Source organism: Bubalus bubalis, chromosome 6, assembly GCF_019923935.1.
Source record: "Bubalus bubalis isolate 160015118507 breed Murrah chromosome 6, NDDB_SH_1, whole genome shotgun sequence".
NCBI classification, from domain to species: domain Eukaryota; kingdom Metazoa; phylum Chordata; class Mammalia; order Artiodactyla; family Bovidae; genus Bubalus; species Bubalus bubalis.
Window position 1 is genome coordinate 118,626,447 of NC_059162.1, and position 24,415 is coordinate 118,650,861.

The 24,415-nt window shown below is 44.2% G+C and overlaps 1 protein-coding gene and 1 pseudogene across 1 annotated transcript; both read left to right on the forward strand.

Moving 5' to 3' along the window:
* Window positions 1-3,792: 3,792 nt before the first annotated feature.
* Window positions 3,793-4,738, forward strand: LOC102414613 (annotated as a pseudogene).
* An 11,796-nt stretch (window positions 4,739-16,534) lies between these two features.
* LOC102414948 (olfactory receptor 12-like) lies at window positions 16,535-17,485 on the forward strand. The gene has a single exon (XM_006066785.4). It carries the CDS (start codon window positions 16,535-16,537, stop codon window positions 17,483-17,485), a length of 951 nt encoding a protein of 316 aa, XP_006066847.4.
* Window positions 17,486-24,415: the final 6,930 nt, after the last annotated feature.

The window sequence follows — 24,415 nt, forward strand, 5'->3', positions numbered from 1 at the left end:
AGGCAAGGTTACTTCTAACTCATCCTGGTGTCTGTCTGATCCGTAAGGAAGTGGCATCTGTGCAGTAAATTAAGTGCTGTATGTGTTCCCTTTCAGTCTGGCTTGAGCTCCTTCAAAGGAGGTGGTGGCGGCTGCTTCCCAGGTCAGCAAGGGCAGGTCTCCTGTGGACCCCTCTCCAGTGCCATGGCTTCAGGACGCGGACAAGTGCTCCAGCCTTCCACCTTCACTACAACACATGCAGAGGTGTGCACAGAGTCACACTCGGTGTCCAGGCATGATAGCAAAGCAGACCCCCGCCCAGGAAGCATGCAGGCCAAGACACGCTCTACCCCTAGTCTCAGCTCAGCAGTTCACGTGCCCTGTGTGCCCTGGCTGTTCAGGAGCCCCAGCTTCCATTGATCCCTGGTAACGTAGGCACCGTCCTGACATTTAAGGTAATCATGGTGTTTCTTTTCAAACTTTAACTTTTTATTTTATGTTGGAATATACTTGATCAACAATGTTGTGATAACTTCAAGTGTACAGCAGAGTTATTCGGCTAATGCACATGTATTCACTCCTTTTCAAATTCTTTTCCCGTTTACTTTGTCACATAGCATTGAGCAGAGTCCCTGTGCTATACAGTAGGTCCTTGTTGGCGATCCATTTTAAATATTGCTGTGTGTGCATGTGCATCCCAAACTCCCTAGCTATCCCTTCCCCCAGTCTTCCTCCCCGGTGACCATAAGTTTGTTCCCTAAGTCTGTGAGTCCGTTTCTATTTTGTAAATACTTTTGTCATTTCTTTCTAGATTGGGCATATATGCAATATCGTGCAATATTTCTCTTTGCCTGACGTCATTCAGTATGACAATCTCTAGGTCCACCCATGTTGCTGCAAATGGCATTTTTCATTCTTTTTAATGGCTGAGCCCCAGGTGGGTACTAGTGAAGAACCCACATGCCAATGCAGGAGATGCCAGATTGATCCCTGGGTCAGGAAGATTCCCTGGAGAAGGAAATGGAAACCCCCTCCAGTATTCTTGCCCAGACAATTCCTTGGACAGAGGAGTCTGGTGGGCTACAGTGCATGTAGTTGCAGAGTCGGACGCGACTGAGCAGCTGAGCACACACACGCACAATACTCCCATAACGTATTTCCGCGTCTTCCTTACCCCCTCCCCCGCTGATGGGCATTCAGGTTGCTTCCATGTCCTGGCTGCTGTGCACAGTGCTGCAGAGAACAGCGGGGAGCAGGCATCCTTTCAGACCACGGTTTTCTCCAGATACGCGCCTAGGAGGGGGATCGCTGAATCACATGGTAGCTGTAGTTTTAGTTTTTCGAGGAACCTGCCTCCCGTTCTCCACAGGGGCTGCACCAATGTACATTTCTACCAACAGTGTAGCTTGCCTGCGTTCTTTATTTCCTTCCATTCCTTTGCATTCACTGAAAACTGTTATTATTCCATTTCTTCTTTATATTACTGTGGATGTTTCACATTCCTTCACTTTTTCTCTCAGTTGTTACAAAAAAATTAAACTTGTATTTTTGAATTAATACAACTCACAGTAGCATTTTTATTTACTTTCTGAACAAGGCAAAAAGCCTTAGACTATTTGTACCCTAATTACCCCCTCCTGAATTGCATACATTTGGTGTTTTCTATTTTAATCTCTCTCTGTTTTAACCTTCAAGCATTTTATAAAATCCATATTTATTTAGATATCTCAGTATTTTTGCCCTTTTCCTTGATTTCATTGTTTCGGCCATCTCTGAGTTTCCATCTGGGATCAATTTCCTTTTACCTGAAGATCATCTTTCAGTATTTCCCATAGTTTGTGTCTGTTAGTGACAAACTCTCTCAGTTTTATCTTGCTGGTAAATCTTTTTATATCACCCTCCTCCTTTCGTTTTTGTTTAAATTGAGAAACAATTCTTATATGACAAAAACTTACAATTTCACAGTTTTAAAGAGTGTAAGCAGGAGTGTCTTCCTTTTCGTTTGAGTACATCCACGGTGCTCTTCTGCCATCAACACTAGCTGGTGTCGGAATACCCTCCACCCTCCTGCTCTCCCAGCCCCTGGCTACTGCTAATGTACTTTTTGTCTCTGAGTTTGCCTTTTCTGGACATTTCCACGGAATCATAAAATTTGTGCCCTTTCATATCTGGTTTTGTTTACTTAGCATTGTTTTCAAGGCTTCTCCATATTGTGTCTTGTATTAGAACTTTATTCCCTTTATGGCTAAATATTATTCCATTCTACAGCTATATCAAATTTTGTCTATTTCTCATTTGATGGACATTTGGCTCACATCCACTTTCTGGCTATTATGAATACTGCTATTATAAATATTTGTGTACAAGCTTTTAAGTGACTTTATGTTTTCAATTCTCTTGGGTTACATACCTAAGAGGGGGTTGTTACTGTTTTCTGAAGCAGCTGCACCACTTTTATATCTATATTAATGTTGCATGGTGGTTCCAGTTCCTCCGCATCCTCACTGACAGGTGCTCTTCTCTGTTTTTTCACTATGGACATTCTAGTGGGTTGAGTGGATCTCATACTGGGCTTCAGCCCTGATTCCTCTAACGACTAATGATGTTGAACATCTTCTCCTGTACTTAATGGCCATTTGTGGATCTTCTTTGGAGAAATGCTTATTCAAGTCCTTTGCCCATTTAAAAAATTGATTGTCTTTTTGTTGCTGAGTTGTAAGAGTTCTTTATGGTTTATGGAGATGAGGTCCTTATAAGATATATAATCTGCAGACATTTTATCTCATGGTTTTTATTTTCATTTTCTTGATAATGTCCTTTGAGACATAAAGTATTTTAATTTCGATGAAATCCAATCATTTTCTTACTATTGTTGCTTGTGTTTTTGAGTTATATTTAGGAAAATGCCGACTAATCCCAGGTCATGACAATTTACACTGACCTTTTCTTCTATTCTAATAATTTCAGTGCTTACTTTTAAGGCTTTTCCTGTTTTGAGTCAATTTTTGTAAGTAGTGTGAGGTAGACCTTTTAATTCCTTTTTTTGCATGTGGATTTCCAGTTGTCCCATCACTGTTTGTTGAAGATTTTATTCTTCTCCTATTAATTGCTCTTGGCAGCCTGTTGAAAATCAGCTGGCTACAAATGGATGGAAACCAACTGAAGTCTTACTCCTGCAGGAGATTCTTTGAAGGGACAGTCTGTTTGTCCTCAGGCTGCATTTATGACTTCTCCCTCTGTTTCAGTTTTAAATATTTTTACTCTGATATACATGAATGTGCTGTTCTTTGCATTAACTCTGCTTTAATTTAATAGGCCTCGTGAATCTGCAGACTAATATTTTCCATTGGTTTGATAAAACACTTGGCCATCATCTCTTCCAATTCAGATTCAGCCTGTCTCTCTGTCTCCTTTTTTAGTAACTTACTTCTGTGGATGCATCCTTGGTGGTTCCGAGTATCATATACATGTTTTGCAATTTTTTTTTTTTTCTATTGTCACCAGTAGTTCCACAAAACAAGCAACAGAGCAAAACGTCACTGCCCGGGCACTGGGCCTCTTGGACTTTCTTTTCAAAACTGGTTTATGTCTCCAGGGCAAAGAACTCTCAGCATTGGAATCCCTGGTCCTCTGTGTTTATCTTGAACTTCGTTAGCAATTCTTCACTAAGTCATTAACTAACTCTCCTAGATGTTCCATCAAATTTCATTTTTATTGCTGATCTTTTCTAATAGTCTTCAGCAGGAGTTTAGTTTGGGTTAGCTAGTTCACCATCACTGGAGGTGTAATTCTCCTGGTCTGAGGACTGAGGTCATGTCACCCCATGGAAATGGAAACCTCTCAGTGATGACTTTTCAGGAGTTCTTGCTGGAGGGATTTGAGGGTGGTCTTCAGACCCAGGCCCTGCTCTTTGCTCTGTTCCTGGCCCTGTACGTGGTGGCCGTCCTGGGGAACCTCATCATGATCGTGATCATCACCCTGGATGCCCGTCTGCACTCCCCGATGTACTTCTTCCTCAAGAACCTCTCCTTCCTGGACCTGTGCTACTCATCTGCCATCGCCCCCAAGGCCCTGGTCAACTTCCTGTCCTCCTCCAAGGTCATCCCTTTTGCTGGCTGTGCCACTCAACTGTTCTTCTTCTCCCTGATGTGCACCACCCAGGGGTTCCTCTTGGCTGTGATGGCCTATGACCGCTTCGTGGCTATCGGCAGCCCCCTGCGCTACCCCATCACTATGTGCCCCTCAGTGTGTGCCCGCCTGGTGCTGGGCTGCTACTGTGGGGGCTCCCTCAACTCCATCCTGCAGACCAGCTTCACATTCACTCTCCCGTTCTGCAGCTCCAACCACATCGACCACTTCTGTGATGTGCCCCCCTGCTCCGGGTGGCCTGCGGCGACACAGCCCTCAATGAGATGCTCTTGTTTGGCATCTGTGGGGTCATCATTGTGGGGGTGACAATTGTGGTCTTCATCTCCTATGGCTACACATAGTGGCCATCCTGAGGATGCGCTCAGCAGCTGGGAGCCACAAAATCTTCCCCACCTGCGGCTCCCACAGGACTGCAGTGACTGTCCTTATTGGGACTGTCTTTGTCATGTATGCCCAGCCGGGAGCTGTGGAGTCCATGGAGCAGGGCAAGGCGGTCTCTGTCTTCTATACCCTGGTTATCCCAATGCTGAACCCTCTCATCTACAGTCTGAGAAACAAGGATGTGAAGGATGCCCTGTGGAGCCTGGGCCAGAAACACACAGCCACGTGAAGGAGGGTGGCCAGAGAGGAGGCATGGGTTTGATCCTTGGTCAAGGAACTAATATCCTAAAACTCTGTTCTCTTGAATTTTTGTGTACTTAAAAAAGTAGGCAAAATTAATTTTAATAGAATAAAATTGTTGAAGGACTTAAACAACTGGATTTCAGGATTTACTATAAAAACCAGAGAAATCACAACAGTGTAATTTGGGCATACTGAAACAGAATCAAGAATACAGACTAAATTTATGTATATAAGGTCAATTTATTTTTGATATAACTGGCAGGCTAATTCAATGGAGAAAGAGTGTTTTCAACAAGTTGTTCTGAAACAATTGAACATCCATATGCAAAAAGACACACATCAACCCTAATACTGATTAACTCAAAATAGACAAGATTCCTAAGTATAAAAATTTAAAACCTGTGGAAGAAAATGCAGGAGACCATATTTAAAACTTTGGGTTAAGCAAGCATTTCTTTGATAGGACACAAGCTGTGTAAGCTACAGAGGGAAACATTTGATAATTAGAACTTTATAGAAGTTAAAAATATTTAGTTTACAGAGACACATTGAAACAGTAAAAGAAACAGACATGAAAAAATATTTGCAAAACATGTATTTGATAAAAGACATACTTAGAGTATATTAAGAACTCTTAAAACTCCATAATAAGATATCTGAATTAAAAAGATACCTGAATTATAAAAAAGGCCAAAGGGGACCTCTGATTCCCAGTTCCATGTGTAAAACTCTTAAAAATTGCCACTCCATCCTGATAACAAGTAAAAAGCTAAACAGACTGACAAAATTACAACCATATTCTTGGATAACTTACATTTGTATAGCATAGTTTATAAATATAATTTTTTTCAAAATGATTGTGCAACCATGTACAGACATTATATGGAATCATGTAAGCTGGATTGTTAATATAGATTATCTAAGGTCATATACTGGAGAAAGGAATGGCAATCCACTCCCCTATTCTTGCCTGGAGAATTCCATGGACAAAGGAGCCAGGTGCGCTACAGTGCATGGGGTCACAAAGAATTGGACACAGCTGACTGAGTAACACACACACACATCATACATGGCTTTCCTGATGGCTCGGGTGGTAAAAAATCTGCCTGCAATGTGGGAGACCTGGGTTCTATCCCTGGTTTGGGAAGATCCTCCAGAGAAGGGATGGTACCCACTCTAGTATTCTTTCCTGGGGAACTTCATGGACAGAGGAGCCTTGAGGGCTACAGTCCATGGGGTTGCAAAGAGTCAGACACAACTGAGTGACTAACACTTTCACACTTTTCACACAAGGTCATATATGGGCTTTCTAAGTGGCTCAGCAGTAAAACAAACAAAAAACAAAACAAAAAAAAACTACCTGCAATGCTGGAGATTCAGGAGATTCAGGTTTGATCTCTGGATTGGGAAGATCCCCTGGAGGAAGAAATGACAACCCATTCCAGTATTCTTGCCAGGCAATCCCATGGACAGAGCAGCCTGCCGGCTACAGTCCATGAGGTTGCAAAGAGTCAGACATGACTTAGCTATTGAGCAAGCATGCACCTAAGGTCACATATAAGCTTGGGTTATATGCTCATATGTTAGGAAGGAAACTGATCCAATTTTTTAAAGGAAAGGGAAAAATGACTCTGCCAACAATCATAAAAACAGCTTAAAAATCTGGTGTATATAAAAATGTTTATTCATTTAAAGAAATTATATATTTGTGTATATAGAAAGAAATTAAAAACTATGTACATTCAGAAATTGAAACTTAATCATCTTTAAAAGAGTGACCCAAGTCTAGAGAACCTAGCGATGAACCTGGGCACGTACAGAAATGTGGTGAATGTGGGCAGAAGACATTTGGCTACAGGTACAATACCTAGCAGCAGCTTAGGCTGCAAGGACATGGTATTTTATATTACAAGATGCAAGAAATCGGCTCCTTGTACTTTCCTAGGGTTACCTCCCATCGTCACTGCAGCTTTCAACACAGTTGTCATGCACAGACATGAAGGTAGTCCTCACAGGGAAGGTCAAGAACTAGCCAAGCAAGTATCCCAGGAAGCCAAAAGAAAAGCAGGTGCTATTTTGACCCCAGAGGAAGTGTGGCCAGCATGCTCGAGAAATATTAAAGAGGCCACAACAAGCTATGGAAAATTCTTAAAGAGATGGGAATACCAGACCACCTTTCCTGTCTCCTGAGAAACCTGTATGTAGGTCAAGAAGCAACAGTTAGAACCAGGCATGGGACAATGGACTGGTTCCAAATTGGGAAAGGAGTATGTCACAGCTGTATATGGCCACCCTGTTTTTTTAACTTATATGTAGAGTACATCATGTGAAATGCTGGGCTGGATGAATCACAAGCTGGAATCAAGATTACCAGGAGAAATACCAACAACTTCAGATATACAGATGATACCACCCTAATGGCAGAAAGTGAAGAGAAATTAAAGAGCCTCTTGATGAGGGTGAAAGAGGAGAGTGAAAAACCTGGCTTAAAAATCAACATTTAAAAACTAAGATCATGGTATCTGGTCCCATCACTTCAATAGTTGGGGAAAAGGTGGGAACAGTGGCAGATTTTATTTTCTTGGGTTCCAAAATTGCTGAGGACAGTGACCGCAGCCACAAAATTAAAAGACACTTGCTCCTTGGAGGAAAAGCTATGACAAACATAGAAAACATATTAAAAAGCAGAGACTTAACTTTGCCAACAAAGTTCTATATAGTCAAAGCTATGGTTTTTCCAGTAGTCATGTACAGATATGAGAATTGGACCATAAAGAAGACTGAGTGATGAAGAATTGATGCTTTTGAACTGTGGTGCTGGAGAAGACTCTTGAGAGTCCTCGGATAACAAGGAGATCAAACTAGTCAATCCTAAAGGAAATCAACCCTGAATATTCACTGGAAGGACTGATGCTGAAGCTGAAGCTCCAGCTGACCATCTTGTGCGAAGAGTCAACTCATTGGAAAGGATTCTGAGCTGGGAAAGATTGTGGAACTGTAAGATGAGATAAGGCTATGAAGCTAGATGATGTCATTCAGCCAGTGACAGCAAGGAGGACTCAGACCCCCGAGTCCTGGGCACTGTCGCAATCAGAAGTCAGCAAGCGGAAGATCATAAGGAAGCTAGGAGGAAACAGCTGGTGAGCCAAGTTAAACAGGTCAATCAGCTGTGACAGTGTGGCTTCAAAGGACTCATAGCCCACCAATAGGTACCTGGATTCTTAGAGGAGTGCCCAAGTCAGAACAGCGTGCTATTTCAGGAACAAAAAGGTGATCAAAGGCTGGTAGGTCAGGTCTAGATTTGGACCAAATAGAAGAGCTGCCCACTGGCTAAAAATGAGACAGTTTGATGTTATTAAGGATAGTAATTACAATACATTCAAATACATCAAATCCATTCAATATGAATTCATAATAATACAAAAAACTTAGTCACCACTGGAGAATGCTAACGAATCAGTTCAGTGTTTTTGAAGTGCTCCTGATAAAGAAAGAACAAGTGCGCTGCTTCTCCTACATGAACTGAAGCCCAGAGGAATCGCAGAGCAGAGGAGGAAGTTCATCTTTGTAGGGGGAATTAGAGGGGATTAACCTAAGTGAAACAAGTCAGACAGGAAAAGAAAATGCATATGACTCCACTTACATTTTGAATCTGAAAACAAATAAGCAAACAGAACAGAAATAGACTCACAGATACAGAGAATAAATGAGTGGTTGCCGGAAGGGAGGGCACTAAAGGGGATAAATAGGTGAAGGGAATATACAAACAATAAATCACTAGGCTGTCATATGCAGCATAACGGATGTAGTCAAAAGTGTTGTAAAAACTTTGTGTGGGGACAGATGGTTACTAGACTTGTTTAAGTGATCATTTCATAATATATGTAAATGTCAAATCACTATGCTGTACACCAGAAACTAACATATGATTAAATATCAACTATAATACATACAGACTCACATACATACTGCAATTAAAAATATATTTGCATGGCCAGGCTCATCTGAGATAATGTACATGAATAAAACACCTCAAGCAGTGACTGGTACAAAAGATATGATTGGTGGATAAATTTTAATTGTGCACTAATGGGTGATGATTCCAAAGAGAAACCAAATATTTAACCTTTCTTTTATACTTCACCCAAACCAAATATCCATGACCCTGTTTCAAATAACAACAAGAATGATAATTTAAATACATGGCCAAAGTATTCCCTAAAGTGAACTTGATGCCAGTAGGAATAATTTTGGCTGAGTGCCTCTCACACAGGAGAGAGGTCAGGGGTCTGAGGCAAAATTTTGGTTCCATTTGGGGCAGAAGCTCCCTTGGGCTCCTGCTCCATCATCCCAAGGGCATGGAGGACACTGGCACTGGAGATGTTGCCCAGAAGTCCAGTCATGGCATTCACCTTTCTGGTCTAGGATATGAAAAAATGATTTATTTTTATATTATACACATTTAGAGAAAAAATCATGAAGTCATGTTTACTCATGGAATTCACCATCATCAGCTAAAGAGAATGAAATTTGCCTAAATGCCACTAAAATTTTGCCTGCTCAAAATTGTTGTCCTCCAAAGTTAAAGATTTCATGATTTTATAAATTGATGCTATTCACCCTTGATAGAGTTCCTACACAATGAACAAATTGATTAAACACAGAATGCACCATGTCAAAGGATCCAAAGGAATTAAGGAAAAGAAGAAGCAGGAGGAAAATGTCTTTAAAAAACTCACTTCCTCTAAGTGCTATTCCAGCGGAAACTGCAGCGTTGTCACATATCTAGTATAAAAATGAGAAGATGCCAATGCCTGAAAGTACTTTGAAATCTTAGGAGAATTCATTGGCAGCAGGAAACACGAATGAAAACAGAAGGTAGAGATTTAGCACCTTATGAAAGTAAGGGTAAATGGGGAAACAAAGAACCCTACAGCTCAGTTTGTTTCATTGGTAAAATCATTTCAAGAAATACTTAGGCAGATAAGTGGATAAATAGTATGTGATGCATTTGCTCATGAAGAGTGCTGAAGGGGCAGAATGATTTACAGCAAGGACAATTCACCCTCCTCTTCTCATGGAAGTTATGAATGTAGGCGGTCCAGACCCATAGAGACTTGGTGAAAAAACTACAACAGAAGAGAGGAATTGTCATGGATTATCAACCCTCTGTTCATGGGGTTCTCAGAGCAAGAATACTGAAATGGTTTGCCATTCCCTTCTCCAGGCTTCAACAGTACGTGAATCATGAACTTCCAGATGTTCAAGCTGGATTTAGAAAAGGCAGAGGAGCCAGAGATCAAATTGCCAACATCCGCTGGATCATAGAAAAAGCAAGAGAGTTCCAGAAAAACATCTGCTTCTGCTTTATTGCTATGCCAAAGCCTTTGACTGTGTTGCTGCTGCTGCTGCTGCTAAGTTGTTTCAGTCGTGTCTGACTCTGTGTGACCCAATGGACTGCAGCCCACCAGGCTCCCCCGTCCCTGAGATTCTCCAGGCAAGAACACTGGAGTGGGTTTCCATTTCCTTCTCCAATGCATGAAAGTGGAAAGTGAAAAGTGAAAGTGAAGTCACTCAGTCGTGTCCTACTCTTAGCGACCCCATGGACTGCAGCCTACCAGGCTCCTCCATCCATGGGATTTTCCAGGCAAGAGTACTGGAGTGGGGTGCCATTGCCTTCTCCATTTGACTGTGTGGATCACAATAAACTGTGGAAAATTCTTCAAGAAATGGGACTACCAGACCACCTGACCTGCCTCCTGAGGAATCTGTATGCAGGTCAAGAAGAAACAGTTAGAATTGGACATGGAACAACAGATTGGGTCCAAATCAGGAAAGGAGTATGTCAAGGCTGTATATTGTCACCCTGCTTACTTAACTTATCTGCAGAGTACATCATGAGAAATGCTGGGCTGGATGAAGCACAAGCTGGAATCAAGATTGCCAGGAGAAATATCAATAACCTCAGATATGCAGATGACACCACGCTTATGGAAGAAAGTGAAGAAGAACTAAAGAGCCTCTTGATGGAAGTGAAAGAGGAGAGTGAAAAAGTTGCCTTAAAACTCAGCATTCAGAAAACCAAGATCATGGCATCTGGTCCCATCACTTCATGGCAGATAGATGGGGAAACAGTGAGAAACTTTGTTTTTTTGGGTCCCAAAATCACTGCAGATGGTGACTGAAGCCATGAAATTAAAATATGCTTGCTCCTTGGAAGAAAAGTTTTGACCAACCTCGAGAGCTTATTAAAAAGCAGAGATATTACTTTTCCAGCAAGGGTCCGTCTAGTCAAAGCTATGGTTTTCTCAGGAGTCATGTATGGATATGAGAATTGGACTCTGAAGAAAGCTGAGCGCCAAAGAATTGATGCTTTTGAACTGTGGTGTTGGAGAAGACTCTTGAGAGTCCCTTGGATTGCAAGGAGATCTAACCAGTCCATGCTAAAGGAAATGAGTCCTGAATATTCATTGGAAGGACTCATGCTGAAGCTGAAACTTCAGTACTTTGGCCATCTGATGCAAAGCGCTGACTCATTTGAAAAGACCCTAAGGCTGGGAAAGATTGAAGGCAGGCGGAGAAGGGGACAACAGAGGATGAGATGGCTGGATGGCATCACTGACTCAATGGACATGAGTTTCAGTAGACTCCAGGAGTTGGTGATGGACAGGGAGGCCTGGCGTGCTGCAGTCCATGGGGTCGCAAAGAGTTGGACACAACTGAGTGACTGAACTGAACTGATCAATCCTCTGTGCCCACAGTTATCTAACACTGTGGTCACTGGAGCAGCCTATAGATTACTTCTCTCCCATGCAACCAGGACTTCTTCAAATGGAAAGTTTTAGAGTTGAGTAGAGTAACTGAATGGCAAAAATGAAGATGGAAGGAAAGGAACCTTAATAAAGTAAGATTAAAATGAAAATTAATGAACTTGAAAAAAATGTGCCTTTCTACTCAGGAATACACATCTAGATATCCACTTAAGAGGGGAAGATGTCCATTGCATAATATTCATTACTGAATAAGAATATAAAGAAACAACCTAAAGTGTCTCTACAAAGCAGATTCCACAAGTAAATTGTTGTATGTTATCATGTTTAAAACAATTGAAATAACTGAACTAGAATATGGAATAACTGGGAAAAATGCTGAAGATCCCTGCAGAGTGCATTTTGACATAGAGCTGGAGAACAAGATAAAGCAGTGAAGTGTATTGCTGATTTTGCCAGGTGAAAGCAAACTCCCTCACCACCCTCCTGATTCAGTCACCAGGGCCACCATAGCTAATTAACACAAATTTGGTGACTTATAGCAAAAGGAATTTTACTCTCTCTTAGGTCATAATGCTGCTGCTGCTGCTGCTAAGTCACTTCAGTCGTGTCCAGCTCTGTGCAACCCCATAGACCGCAGCCCACCAGGCTCCCCCATCCCTGGGATTCTCCAGGCAAGAACACTGGAATGGGTTGCCATTTCCTTCTCCAATGCATGAAAGTGAAAAGTGAAAGTGAAGTCACTCAATCATGTTCGATTCTTAGCGACCCCATGGACTATAGCCCATCAGGCTCCTCCGTCCATGGGATTTTCCAGGCAGGAGTACTGGAGTGGGGTGCCATTGCCTTCTCCGTAGGTCATAATGATAGATGTTCAAAATCAAGTTGTCAGCAGAGACCGCTGCCCTTGAAAACTCTCGACAAACATTCTTCCTTGCTTCTTCCTGGAGGCTCCTGGCATCTGGGGCGTTCCTCCCCCTGTGCTGTGTCCCTCCAACCTCAGTCCATCTTTACATGCCCTTTGCCCTTGTGCCTTTGTGTCTCCGTGTTGTTTTCTCTTCCTATAAAGACCCCAGTCATTGGACTTAGGGCCTACCTAATCCAGCATGACCTCATGCTAGCCGATTCGTTTGGAAATAAGATCATACTCTGGTGTTCTGGGTAGACATTATTATTATTATTTTTTTTTTTTGGAGGGAGACACTTTTCACCTTATTACAGTGATATTCTGGTGTCTTGAGGGAATTTAAATTCTGCAGTTGCTGAGTGTTTTTGACTATTGGTGCTGAGGAGGTTCAATTAGTTAATATTTTAAATCTAACGTATTACTCTAATTTTCCCCTTGTTTTATCAATTACTGGGAGATGTATGATAAAATATACACTATTATTTGGATGTATGTATTTCATTTTTAAATTAATTTCATTGGAGTGCAGTTGTTTTACAACGTTTCATTAATTTCTACTGAACAACAAAGTGAACTAGCTACACATACACGTATATTCCACCCTTTGGATTTCCTTCCCATTCAGGCCACCACAGTGTACTGAGTCCAGTCCCCTGAGCTATATAGTAGATTTTCATTAATCGTCTATTTTATACATCGTATCAGTAGTGTATATGTGTCAGTCCCAATCTCCCAATTATTTGGATGTATATATAAATTTAAATTATACTTTCTGTATTTTTCTAATAATCACATATCACCTTCAGACAGTGAAGAATCTGCCTGCAATGCAGGAAACTCAGGTTCAATCCCTGGGTTGGGAAGATCCCCTGGAGAAGGGAATGGCAACCCACTCCAGTATTCTTGCCTGGGCAGTCCCATGGACAGAGGAGCCTGGCGGGCTACAGTCCATGGGGTCGCAGAGAATCAGACACAACTGAACTACTAAGTGTTGCATTTTCTCTTTGGATTTCTAACCAGGATTACAATGATTTAGCATGTATGTTTAAGCTGATTCAGCACATATATTTAAGTCTTCATTGAGTGTCAGGCCACACTGAAGACAGGACAATATTTCTGTGCATCTAATGATAATAGATGCATAGGAAGGGCTGTGCTTGGAGCACAGGTCCAGATTTCTTACCCATCGGTTTTCCTCAAAACAACTAGTGGGGGTGGGGCTGGGGGGGGTGGGGATGGGCCACGGACCAAGATGTCACACCTGCTGCCCGGAGGACACCGCTCCAAGGAGGGCCACTGGGCCCCTCTAAGTTCTCTTCCTTCTCTCCTGTTGGCCCCCAGTGCTTCCTGAGTGGGTTCAGGCTTCTTGCCTCCTCTGTCTTGAATTGAGGGGAATCAGAGCAAGATGGGCCACTGGAGGGCAGCTTCCGGGGACCCAGGGAGTTGGGAGTCCCAGTGCACTCAGAGACAAGTCTCACCTAATTGGTCATTTGAGGCCTCTATTCCCAGCTAACTGAGATAGATATATCTTCCCCAGCAGAGAGACCCTGAAGTGCAGGTTTCAGGACATACCACCCAAGCACAGGATCAGATCTAAAGGAGCAAGTGAACTGAATCCTCCTATCCTTTACTTGTTCTAAGACCCAGGAGCTTCCTACAGCAAGAACATGGACACTGGACAGACCCTCACTGGGAACACAGGAGTCCTCTGCTAACCCCTCTCCACTCTCATTTCCCTGCACAGGAAGCCAGAGCTGAACAGGGTAGTGTCCTGGGCTCCACGTCATTATCATCAGCACTGACCTGGGTCAGGAGTCCCGTCCTCCCTGGCAGCACAGGGTCCTGAGTGAGCCATGCCCCTCCTGACATCACAGGAGCACCGCGGTCATCACTCAGCAGGGCGTGGTCAGCATCACTGACAGGTGAGTCCTGGGAGCCGGCCCCCCTCCACCCCTGCTGCACTGCACAGGGTCCTTGAGGGCAGCTGGTCTGAACTTTAAAGAGAATAGAAATAATCAGTGGGTCTCTTATAAGTGTGGGATTTAGTTTATTGCCTGAGGCTCTCTTTTCTGACAAGCTCCAGGCTCTGCTGGATGCTATAGGCCCTCAGACCACATGTGAGATCAGCTCACAAGGAAGGATTCAGCCATAGTTAATACAAATTGAAGCTTGCAGATAACAACTGAATTTTTTTGCTTTATTAGGCAAGACTTTCTCAGGCTCAATTCACACAGGTTTACTAAAGCCACTAAAATAGCCTCACTGGATCATCTCAACAAGCCAAAGGAATGTGTGAGTTTGTTTTTTATAACAAAGCTGGTAGCTTGGCTTCCTAGAAGAAAAGCCAGTCACTTCTCTGGGGCTCCCCCAGGCATCCTAGGGTCACTGCTGTGATGACCTAAGGCCTTTGATGCAGACGAATTTTCCTGGAAAACATTCACAAACATGAAGCTAGGAACCCCAAGGGCATAGGAGCAAGGCCAGTCAACCTGAGAATGGTGGAAGAAGGTCACCTTGGTCACATTTGCCAGGATTATCTTCATGAGGACCTGGCCAAGCAGAGGTGGAGAGCTAGGTCATGGCCACCTCAGCTGTGAGCACAGGGGCACAGGAACTGGCTGGGTACCAGGGTGTGCAGCCAACGTGTGTAGGGCAGACCCTCAACTCCACCCTGAGCACCAGCTCCAGCCCTGAATTTGAGAGGGATCTGCCTGGACATCCAGGTCACACTGTCCTGCTCTGCTGTCATGTGAGGGTGGGGCTCAAATAGCCCAGGAGAGGAAAGCTGGACAACCTCCATGGTCATCAACCACTCCTTTGTTGGAAAGTATAGAATCTTTCAGGGCACCTTCTAAGAAAACTTCAAGAGAAGTTCCTGAGAAGGAATGTGGAGGTCACTGCTCCTCCAGAGGAACCACTGACCACCCAGCCTCTGCTTGCACAACCCCCTCCTTCCAAAGTAAGCCAGGTCGTGATGCTATAGATGTGACCTCTAGACCACATGGGCTCTGCTCTGAAATACACTTTCTTATTGATCCTCATCTACACTGTGGGAGATGCTGCAGCTCTGGGCCCTCCATCCTTCACTACTCCTCCCCCTTCAGGCTGCATCTCCCCTGATAATTCCTCTGGCCATCACAGAGCTGGTCCCCATGTGCCATGAGAGTGTGGTGGTCAGCCCCGCTCAGGGCAGACCAGGGAGGTCTGGGCTGTGACAGGGACAGGAAGCAGCACCCAGCAGGAGGACCCTGACACTAAGCAGATGTGACTGTGTTGGAGGCTCCCACTGCTCCAAGCAATCACTACACAGGGTGTGCAGAGGAGCCAGGGGCATGGAAGTAAGGACAGGAGAAGACATGCCCATCTCCTGAATGAGTCACAGCCCCTGTCCTACTGCTTCTCAGACTGTGGAACTGGGTTATTTCCTTCCCAAATTTGTCCAACACTAGAGGTCCCCCGAGATCCTCAAGGATGCACAGTGCTCTGGGGACAGAATGATAGTGTAGTCCAGGTTCCAAACAGTGATGCTGAGATGGGGCTCAGGGTCTGCAAGACAAAATGACAGAAATTCGCCCAATCATTGCTAATTCCTGCTCTCCTTCCAGCTTGGTCTTCCACGTGGGCAGGAAGCACTCAGTAAACATTTCCAAAATTTGTGAATGGGTTAACAAAGCAAGAAAGTGCACGCTTAGATGTTGAAGAAGGACAGGTTATGACACAATTCAGAAGCATCCCCTTGGGGATGGAAACCATGTATTAAAGGAGGCACAGGGGCTGCAACAGTCCTCAAACTGAAGGTCCTGAACTCTGCAAAGCCCCTGATATGCCCCCACCCCACAATGACAGCAGCTCAGAGTCTCTGACAGAGGGAATGAACTTGCAAACTTATGAATTAGTGAACTGGAGGAAATGTTCCTTTCCAGGTCAGTCTGAGCTCATCTGGCAGCAGAACTGGGCAGCTGGTTGTCTCTTGGTCAGTGGGCAGTGAGACACTGAAGGGCTCCTATTCTCCAAGAGAGTATGACCCTGTGGCCTTGACCTGCTCCCTTCTCCCTGCCTCCCACCAGCTCTCTGCTCTCTGCCCTGTGTCCCCCAGCTCAGGACCATGTCAACCCCCCAAAATCGAAACCTCTCAGCGATGCCTCTGCAGGAGTTTGTGCTGGATGGATTTGCTGGTGACCCACAGACCCAGGCCCTGCTCTTTGCTCTGTTCCTGGTCCTGTACGTGGTGGCCGTCCTGGGGAACCTCACCATGATCGTGGTCATCACCCTGGATGCCCGTCTGCACTCCCCGATGTACTTCTTCCTCAAGAACCTCTCCTTTGTGGACCTGTGTTACTCATCTGTCATCTACCCCAAGGCCCTGGTCAACTTCCTGTTCTCCTCCAAGGTCATCACCTTTGCAGGATGTGCCACCCAGTTCTTCTTCTTCTCCATGCTGGTCACCACAGAGGGTTTCCTCCTGGCCGTGATGGCCTATGACCGCTTCATGGCCATCTGCAGCCCCCTGCGCTATCCCATCTCCATGTGCCCCTCGGTCTGTGCCCGCCTGGTGCTGGGCTGCTACTATGGGGGCTCCTTTAACTCCATTGTGCAGACCCCCTTAACATTCAGCCTCCCGTTCTGCGGCTCCAACCACATCGACCACTTCCACTGTGATGTGCCGCCTCTGCTCAAGCTTGCCTGTGCTGACACTACAACCAATGAGCTGGTCATGTTTGGCCTCTCTGGCCTCATCATCATGGGCACCACACTCGTGGTTCTCATCTCCTATGGCTACATCACAGTGACCATCCTGAGGATGCACTCAGGAGGAGGGAGACACAAGCTCTTCTCCACCTGTGGCTCCCACATGACAGCCGTGTCCCTCTTTTATGGGACCCTTTTTGTCATGTATGCCCAGCCGGGAGCTGTGCAGTCCATGGAGCAGGGCAAGGTGGTCTCTGTCTTCTATACCCTGGTCATCCCGATGCTCAACCCTCTTGTCTACAGTCTGAGAAACAAAGATGTGAAGGATGCCCTGTGGAGACTGGGCCAGAAACACACAGCCAAGTGAAGGAGGGTGACCAGAGAGACCCAGTGTCCTGAGGGCTGGACAAGAAGACTTGAGGGGAGGCACTGGGTTTGGTTTGAGGAATTCACTCTTTATTCATCTAATTCATTCTTTCATCCAGCATTTCATTCAACCCTTCCTGGAAACAAATCATGGGTCGCCCATTTCAAGGGTGAGTGGCAAAATCTTTGCCATCAGATAATTAATGGTTCATGATGATGAAGACCCTAATCTCGAAGCTAGGTGGGGTAATATAGTCAGTAGAGTCATTACTTTGCTGGTGGCTCAGATGGTAAAGAGTCTGCCTGTAATGCAGGAGACCTGGGTAGGACCCTTGGCTCAGGAAGATCCCCTAGAGAAGGGAATGGCAACCCACTCCAGTATTCTTGCCTGGAGAATTCCATGGACAGAGGAGACAATTCATGGGATCACATAGAGTTGGACAAGACTGGCGACGAGCACAACACACCAGAGTCATATAAGTAGGATAGGTAGGAGTCATAGAAACAGGCTACATTCTCTACCTCAACTCTACATGACAAGACCTTTCCATTCATGGCTGATACATGAATCTCTTGAGGCTGAGTGGTTTACTGATGGGAGCAATTTTGTAGAAATGGGAACCTGAAAGGCAGACTGTGCCACAGGTAGTCTAGATGAAGTCATAGAAGAAGAAAGAGGAGGAGGAGGAGGAGGATGAAGAGGGCCAGGGGGGAGGGAGTGGAGGAGAAGGGGAGGAGGGGGATGAGAAGGAGAGTGGGGAGGAGGAAAAGGGGGGAGGGCCTGGAGAAGTTGGGGAGGAGGATGGGGAGGAACTGAGACAGAGACACAGAGAGAGGAGAGACACAGAGAGGAGAGACACAGAGAGGAAGCCCACTCTTAGGTGGGACTTAGAGACACTGAGTCAATCACAGAGAGCATCTGTTTTGATACCAATTAAAATAAATGCCATTTAAAGCATTTATTACATTTATGAGATAGATATGCAAGCAACAGCTGATATTTGATGATATTAAAGAATTTATTTATTGTGGATATTCTTTTCTTTTAGAGATGCATGCTGAAATACTTATAATTGAAACCCTATTTGTTTAATACTTACTTCAAAATAATACAGGGGCTATGGGAGTAGGGTAGGGGCTGGACAAGCCTGGCCAAGAGTTGATGGCTATTAAAGCTGGGCATTGAGTAATTGGGGCTCATTACACCATGTGCTCATCTTCTTGTGTATTTAAAATTTCATCCTCCCCCTCCTCATCCACATCACGATGCTTAGTCAGGATGTGTCTTGGAGTTCATTGCTCTGCAACACCCTCCCTTCCAAAAAACACATTGCCAATGGGATTCCTTCTTCAGTGCTCTAAGACTCTCTTCTATTCTGTTTTTGAAAATATTTTCTCTTTCATTTTTGGTTTTTCTCTATCAACGTTAGTTAATTTTATATTGAATTTTACTTATCTGTCCTTTATACTTATTAACTTCTCTTTAATACATTTTTTCTTTTTCTTTTTTTCTCTATACTTATCAAGAAAGTCTTAAGACTGTCTCCTGTGCCAGAAATATCTTGTTTGGTTGTATAAAGTCCACTTGCTTTATAAACAGTTTCAACTCCAGTGTTATGAAAGCTGACATTCTAATTTTGTGTTTTTTTGTAGCTCTAAACATGCTTAGCAAGATGACCTGTATGAACATGATATTTTTCTATTGGGTATAGGTGAGTTGCAGATTTTTTTTTTTTTACTATTTTTATTTATTTTTTATTATTTACTTTACAATATTGTATTGGTTTTGCCATACATCAACATGCATCTGCCACAGGTGTACATGTGTTTACCATCCTGAACACATCCTCCCACATCCCTCCCCATACCATCCCTCTGGGTCATCCCAGTGCACCAGCCCCAAGCTTCCTGTATCCTGCATCGAACCTGGACTGGAGATTCATTTCTTATATGATATTGTACATGTTTTCCATTACATGTTGGTTCCCAATAACAAAAATAATGGGAGAGCACATGTGAAATCTGAACTTCCATTTCATTTGAAAATCAGTCCTTCCAATGCATATTCAGGACTGATTTCCTTTATAATTGACTGGTTTGATCTCCTTGCAGTCCAACGGACTCTCAACAGTCTTCTCCAACACCACAGTTCAGTTCAGTTCAGTTCAGTCGCTCAGTCTTGTCTGACTCTTTGTGACCCCATGAATCGCAGCACGCCAGGCCTCCCTGTCCATCACCAACTCCTGGAGTTCACTCAAACTCATGTCCATCGAGTCAGTGATGCCATCCACCCCTCTCATCCTCTGTCATCCCCTTCTCCTCCTGCCCCCAATCCCTCCCAGCATCAGAGTCTTTTCCAATGAGTCAACTCTTCACATGAGGTGGCCAAAGTACTGGAGTTTCAGCTTTAGCATCATTCCTTCCAAAGAAATCCCAGGGCTGATCTCCTTCAGAATGGATGGGATGGATCTCCTTGCAGTCCAAGGGACTCTCAAGAGTCTTCTCCAACACCACAGTTCAAAAGCATCAATTCTTTGGGACTCAGCCCTCTTCACAGTCCAACTCTCACATCCATACATGACCACTGGAAAAACCATAGCCTTGGCTAGACAGACCTTTGTTGGCAAAGTAATGTCTCTGCTTTTCAATATGCTGTCTAGGTTGGTCATAACTTTTCTTCCAAGAAGTAAGCATCTTTTAATTTCATGGCTGCAGTCACCATCTGCAGTGATTTTGGAGCCCCCCAAAATAAAGTATGACACTGTTTCCACTGTTTCCCCATCTATTTCCCATGAAGTGGTGGGACCAGATGCCATGATCTTAGTTTCCTGAATGTTGAGCTTTAAGCCAACTTTTTCACTCTCGTCTTTCACTTTCATCAAGAGGCTCTTTAGTTCCTCTTCACTTTATGCCATAAGGGTGGTATCATATGCATATCTGAGGTTATTAATATTTCTCCCAGCAATCTTGATTTCAGCTTGTGCTTCTTCCAGCCCAGCGTTTCTCATGATGTATTCTGCATATAAGTTAAATAAGCAGGGTGACAATATACAGCCTCGACATACTCCTTTTCCTATTTGGAACCAGTCTGTTGTTCCATGTCCAGTTCTAACTGTTGCTTCCTGACCTGCATATAGGTTTCTAAAGAGGCAGATCAGGTGGTCTGGTATTCCCATCTCTTTCAGAATTTTCCACAGTTTATTGTGATCCACACAGTCAAAGGCTTTGGCATAGTCAATAAAGCAGAAATAGATGTTTTTCTGGAACTCTCTTGCCTTTTCTTTAACTTCACTCAAAACTTTAAAATGCAAATCAAAATAATAATATATGATTTTTCACCTATCAAATTTAAAAAATCATAAGTTTTGTAACATCGGTTGTCAGTGAAATTTGGAAAGCAGAGACAGTTTTATATATTTTGAAGAAATAACATTAAAATCAAAATGATTTCGGTAACTATGGAAAGGTCAAAATATTCAGTAAACTTTTTCTGCTTGGGAAAAAATTAGCATCAGCTTCACAGATCACACCAATATAGATTCTGGATGTGATTGTTGAAAAAGTAAAGACTCCAAGGTTATGAGAAGAACATGAAAAAGGAGTCTTCATTGAGGGTGTACTTGTTAGCTTGATATGTAGTCAAGAGGGTAGTCAATCCTTAGGAAACCCCAATTTTCTCAGGAAGAGGCTGAGGAAAGGATGGGAGTATCCCTGGAGAAAGTCATATGAGAGCCAAGGAGACCACTCAAAAGCCAGCAGCACATTGAACAAATGTAAGATATACAAGGCCTGTAAGATGGTTGGATGGCATCACCGACTCAATGGACATGAGTTTGAGTAAACTCTGGGAGTTAGTGATGGACAGGGAAGCCTGGCATGCTGCAGTCTTTGGGGTCGCAAAGAGTTAGACATGACCGAGTGACTGAACTGAACTGAACTAAATATGGAAAGAGCTCAGAATCCATGAGAAAAATGAAAATTTTGTTGTAAAATAGAAAGTAGTGACTGAGAGAGCAATGATTGACTGTTGTGTGGGAAGTTTTCCTCCCGGGAGGAAAGTGGACCAGAGTTTAGTCTAGGATGAGGCTGGGTAGGGTTTTTAAGGCCAAAGACTGAAATAAATGGGAGGAACTCTGCCTCACACTGGAACAGCAAGTATGTGAGTCACTGAGCCCAGTGATATGGCTATCAGGCCAGTGTTCCTGGGGCTGTGGTCTGCAAAGTAGTGGGCAAGTCCAGGCTCAGCCTCCCCTGCTTGTCTAATTTGGATCACAGCCCCCAGGCAGGACTGCGTTACAGTAATGTGCTTGTAAAGGAGCAAATAACAGAATTAGAAGCACAAACAGCCAACAACTGTGTGGAAAGATGTTTGTCCACTCACAGTGGTGCTCGTTGAAAGCAGACACTAGTGACAGTGGACCAGTCGGGGTTTCCCAGAGACCCAGAGCCTGCAGGACATGCACAGACATGTACAGGGCTTCCCTGGTGGCTCAGTGGTAAAGAACCCGCCTGCCAATGCAGGAGACATGGGCTCAATCCCTGGGTCGGGATGATGCCCTGGAGAAGGAAATGGCAACCCACTGCAGGAGTCTTGCCTGGGAAATGCCATGGACAGAAGAGCCTGGCAGGCTACAGTCCATGGGGAAGCAAAGAGTCAGATATGACCTAGCAACTAAACAACAACACAGGCATATATAGAAAGAGAGTGAGTATAGGGAATCACCCCCACATTATTATGGATGCCAACAGGCCCCCAGATCTGTGGTTGGCAGGCTCAAGATTCAGGAAAAGCTGCTGTTTTCAGTTTTGAGTACCAGAACAGGAAAACCCTGATGTCCCAGCTTAAAAGGTAGTCAGGCAGATGGAATTCCTTCTTATTTAGAGGTGGGTCAATGTCTTCTTCTATTCAAGCTTTCAACTGATTGGACGAGGCCCACCTACATTAGGGAGTGCAATCTGATTTGCCCTGTGTACCAATTTAAAATCCATCCAAAAACACCCTCACCCAAATACCTAGAATCATGTTTGACCAAATATCTGGACATCCCCTGGCCCGGTCAAATTGATACAACTAGTCGTCACACCTTGTGAGATGCACAAATATTCAGAAGATGAAAGATGTTAAGTACTGAGGGGAGACCCATGTGCATTTTTCGTGTGCTGATGCCAGAGGCGGAAATTGTACCAGGTCTGAGAGGTCAGTAGGGAATAGGCATAAAGATCAGCTGCCAGTCCCCAGCAATGTGACCAGGAGGACAGAGTGAGCATTCTTCCCCATATTGTTTATAACAGAAAAAATAGTCTCATGGTCCACTAATATGATGGATAAATAAATTTAGTTAATATACCCATTAAAGGCAAAAAACTGACTTAGATATTCATAGAGTTAGTGAAAAGATCATCTTGTAGAATTAATGAATGTCGTGATCCATATTTTAGAGAAGTTAAAACCAATAAAATAAAACCCACCAACATGCACACATGTCTGTAGGGAATCCACCTGGTTCTAAATAGGACTGAGGTTTTTACATGGGTTAAAGTTTCACTTTTTCCTTTGCCACGTCTTCATTGCTTGGATTTCTGCAAACAGATGTTCATTTTGAATTTTTTTAAAATAGATAATTTTAAATATGTATGTTAGAAATAAAAAATGTAAAAAAGGATGCTCTTAAATTAACTGATACATGTGATAAGGACAGAGTGATTTGCACAAGGTCAGGGGGCTTGAGGGAGGAGAACCATGATAGAAGGGAGGGACCCAGTTCCTCAAGGCAGGACTCTTTCACACCAGGTCACTTTTTCTCAACCAACATAGTGGGAATGTAGCAGGAGGGCTTGGTTAGGAGGAGGGGCTCTAGGCCCAGGGATTCTCACCTCTTGCCCCTGAGGGAAGGCCATGGGCTCTGCTGTTAGACTCAGTGCTTACGTCCTATTCATTGCTCTGGGGTTCAGAGGAATTTCTGGGTTCAGTTCCCAGCCCTGAAGGTGAGGGGGGTCAGAAAATGGGTGCCACAGGGGACACAGTAGAAGTGGAAGTCCCAGGGCACTTTAGAGGCCAGAACACAAACAACTGCAGCTAATTGGCTGTTCGAGGCCCAAAGACCTGCTGTGCCCGTGGAGAGATCTTCCCAGCAGAGTGTCCCCAAGGTGCAGGCAGCTTAATGTGCTTCCCAGGTGATGGACAGTGCGGAAGGGCAGGTGAGCTGAGTTCATGCCCTGCTCTGCTTCTATCAAGACCCAGAAGTTTCTGCAGCCAGAACCTGCTGCCCTCCTCTGTCCCCCTCCTCACTCTCACTTCCCTGCACAGGAGGCCAGAGGTGGACGAGGGAGGAAGCCTTCAACACCACATCATTATCATCAGCACAGACCTGGGTCAGGAGTCCTGTCCTCCCAGGGAGCACAGGGTCCTGGGTGAGCCATGCCCCTCCTGACATCACAGAGGCAGTGCGGTCATCACTCAGCAGGGCATGGTCAGCCTCACTGACAGGTGAGTCCCAGGAGCGTGGATCCTGGACAATAAGGTCCTCCACTCCTCACTGCCCTGGGCAGGGTCAGTTAGGGCAGTGGGTCTGAGCTTAATGAGAGTAGAAATAATCAGGGGTTCTACAGTAAATGTGGGTTTTACTTTGGTGCCCAAGATTCTGCAGTTCTGACAAGCTCTTGGCTTCTCAAGCTGATGCTGTAGGAGCTTAGACCACACGAATAATGAGAGTTCACAAGGAAAGGGCTCAGGACACAGTCACTACAAATAGACACTCATAGACGGCATGGATTCTTCTGCTTCGCCTGGGAAAGTACTTCTCAGGTTCAACTCAAAGGCAGGTTTACTGAACCTACCACCACAGCCCCACTTGGGTCAACTCAAAAGCCAAAGGAATGTGAGTTTGTTTTTTCAAAAGCCAAGCCAGGAGCTTGGCTTCCCAGATGAAAA

Bases quoted from the DNA above. Each gene is read 5' to 3' on its own strand.
- LOC102414948 (XM_006066785.4), top strand. From the start codon at position 16,535: ATGTCAACCCCCCAAAATCGAAACCTCTCAGCGATGCCTCTGCAGGAG.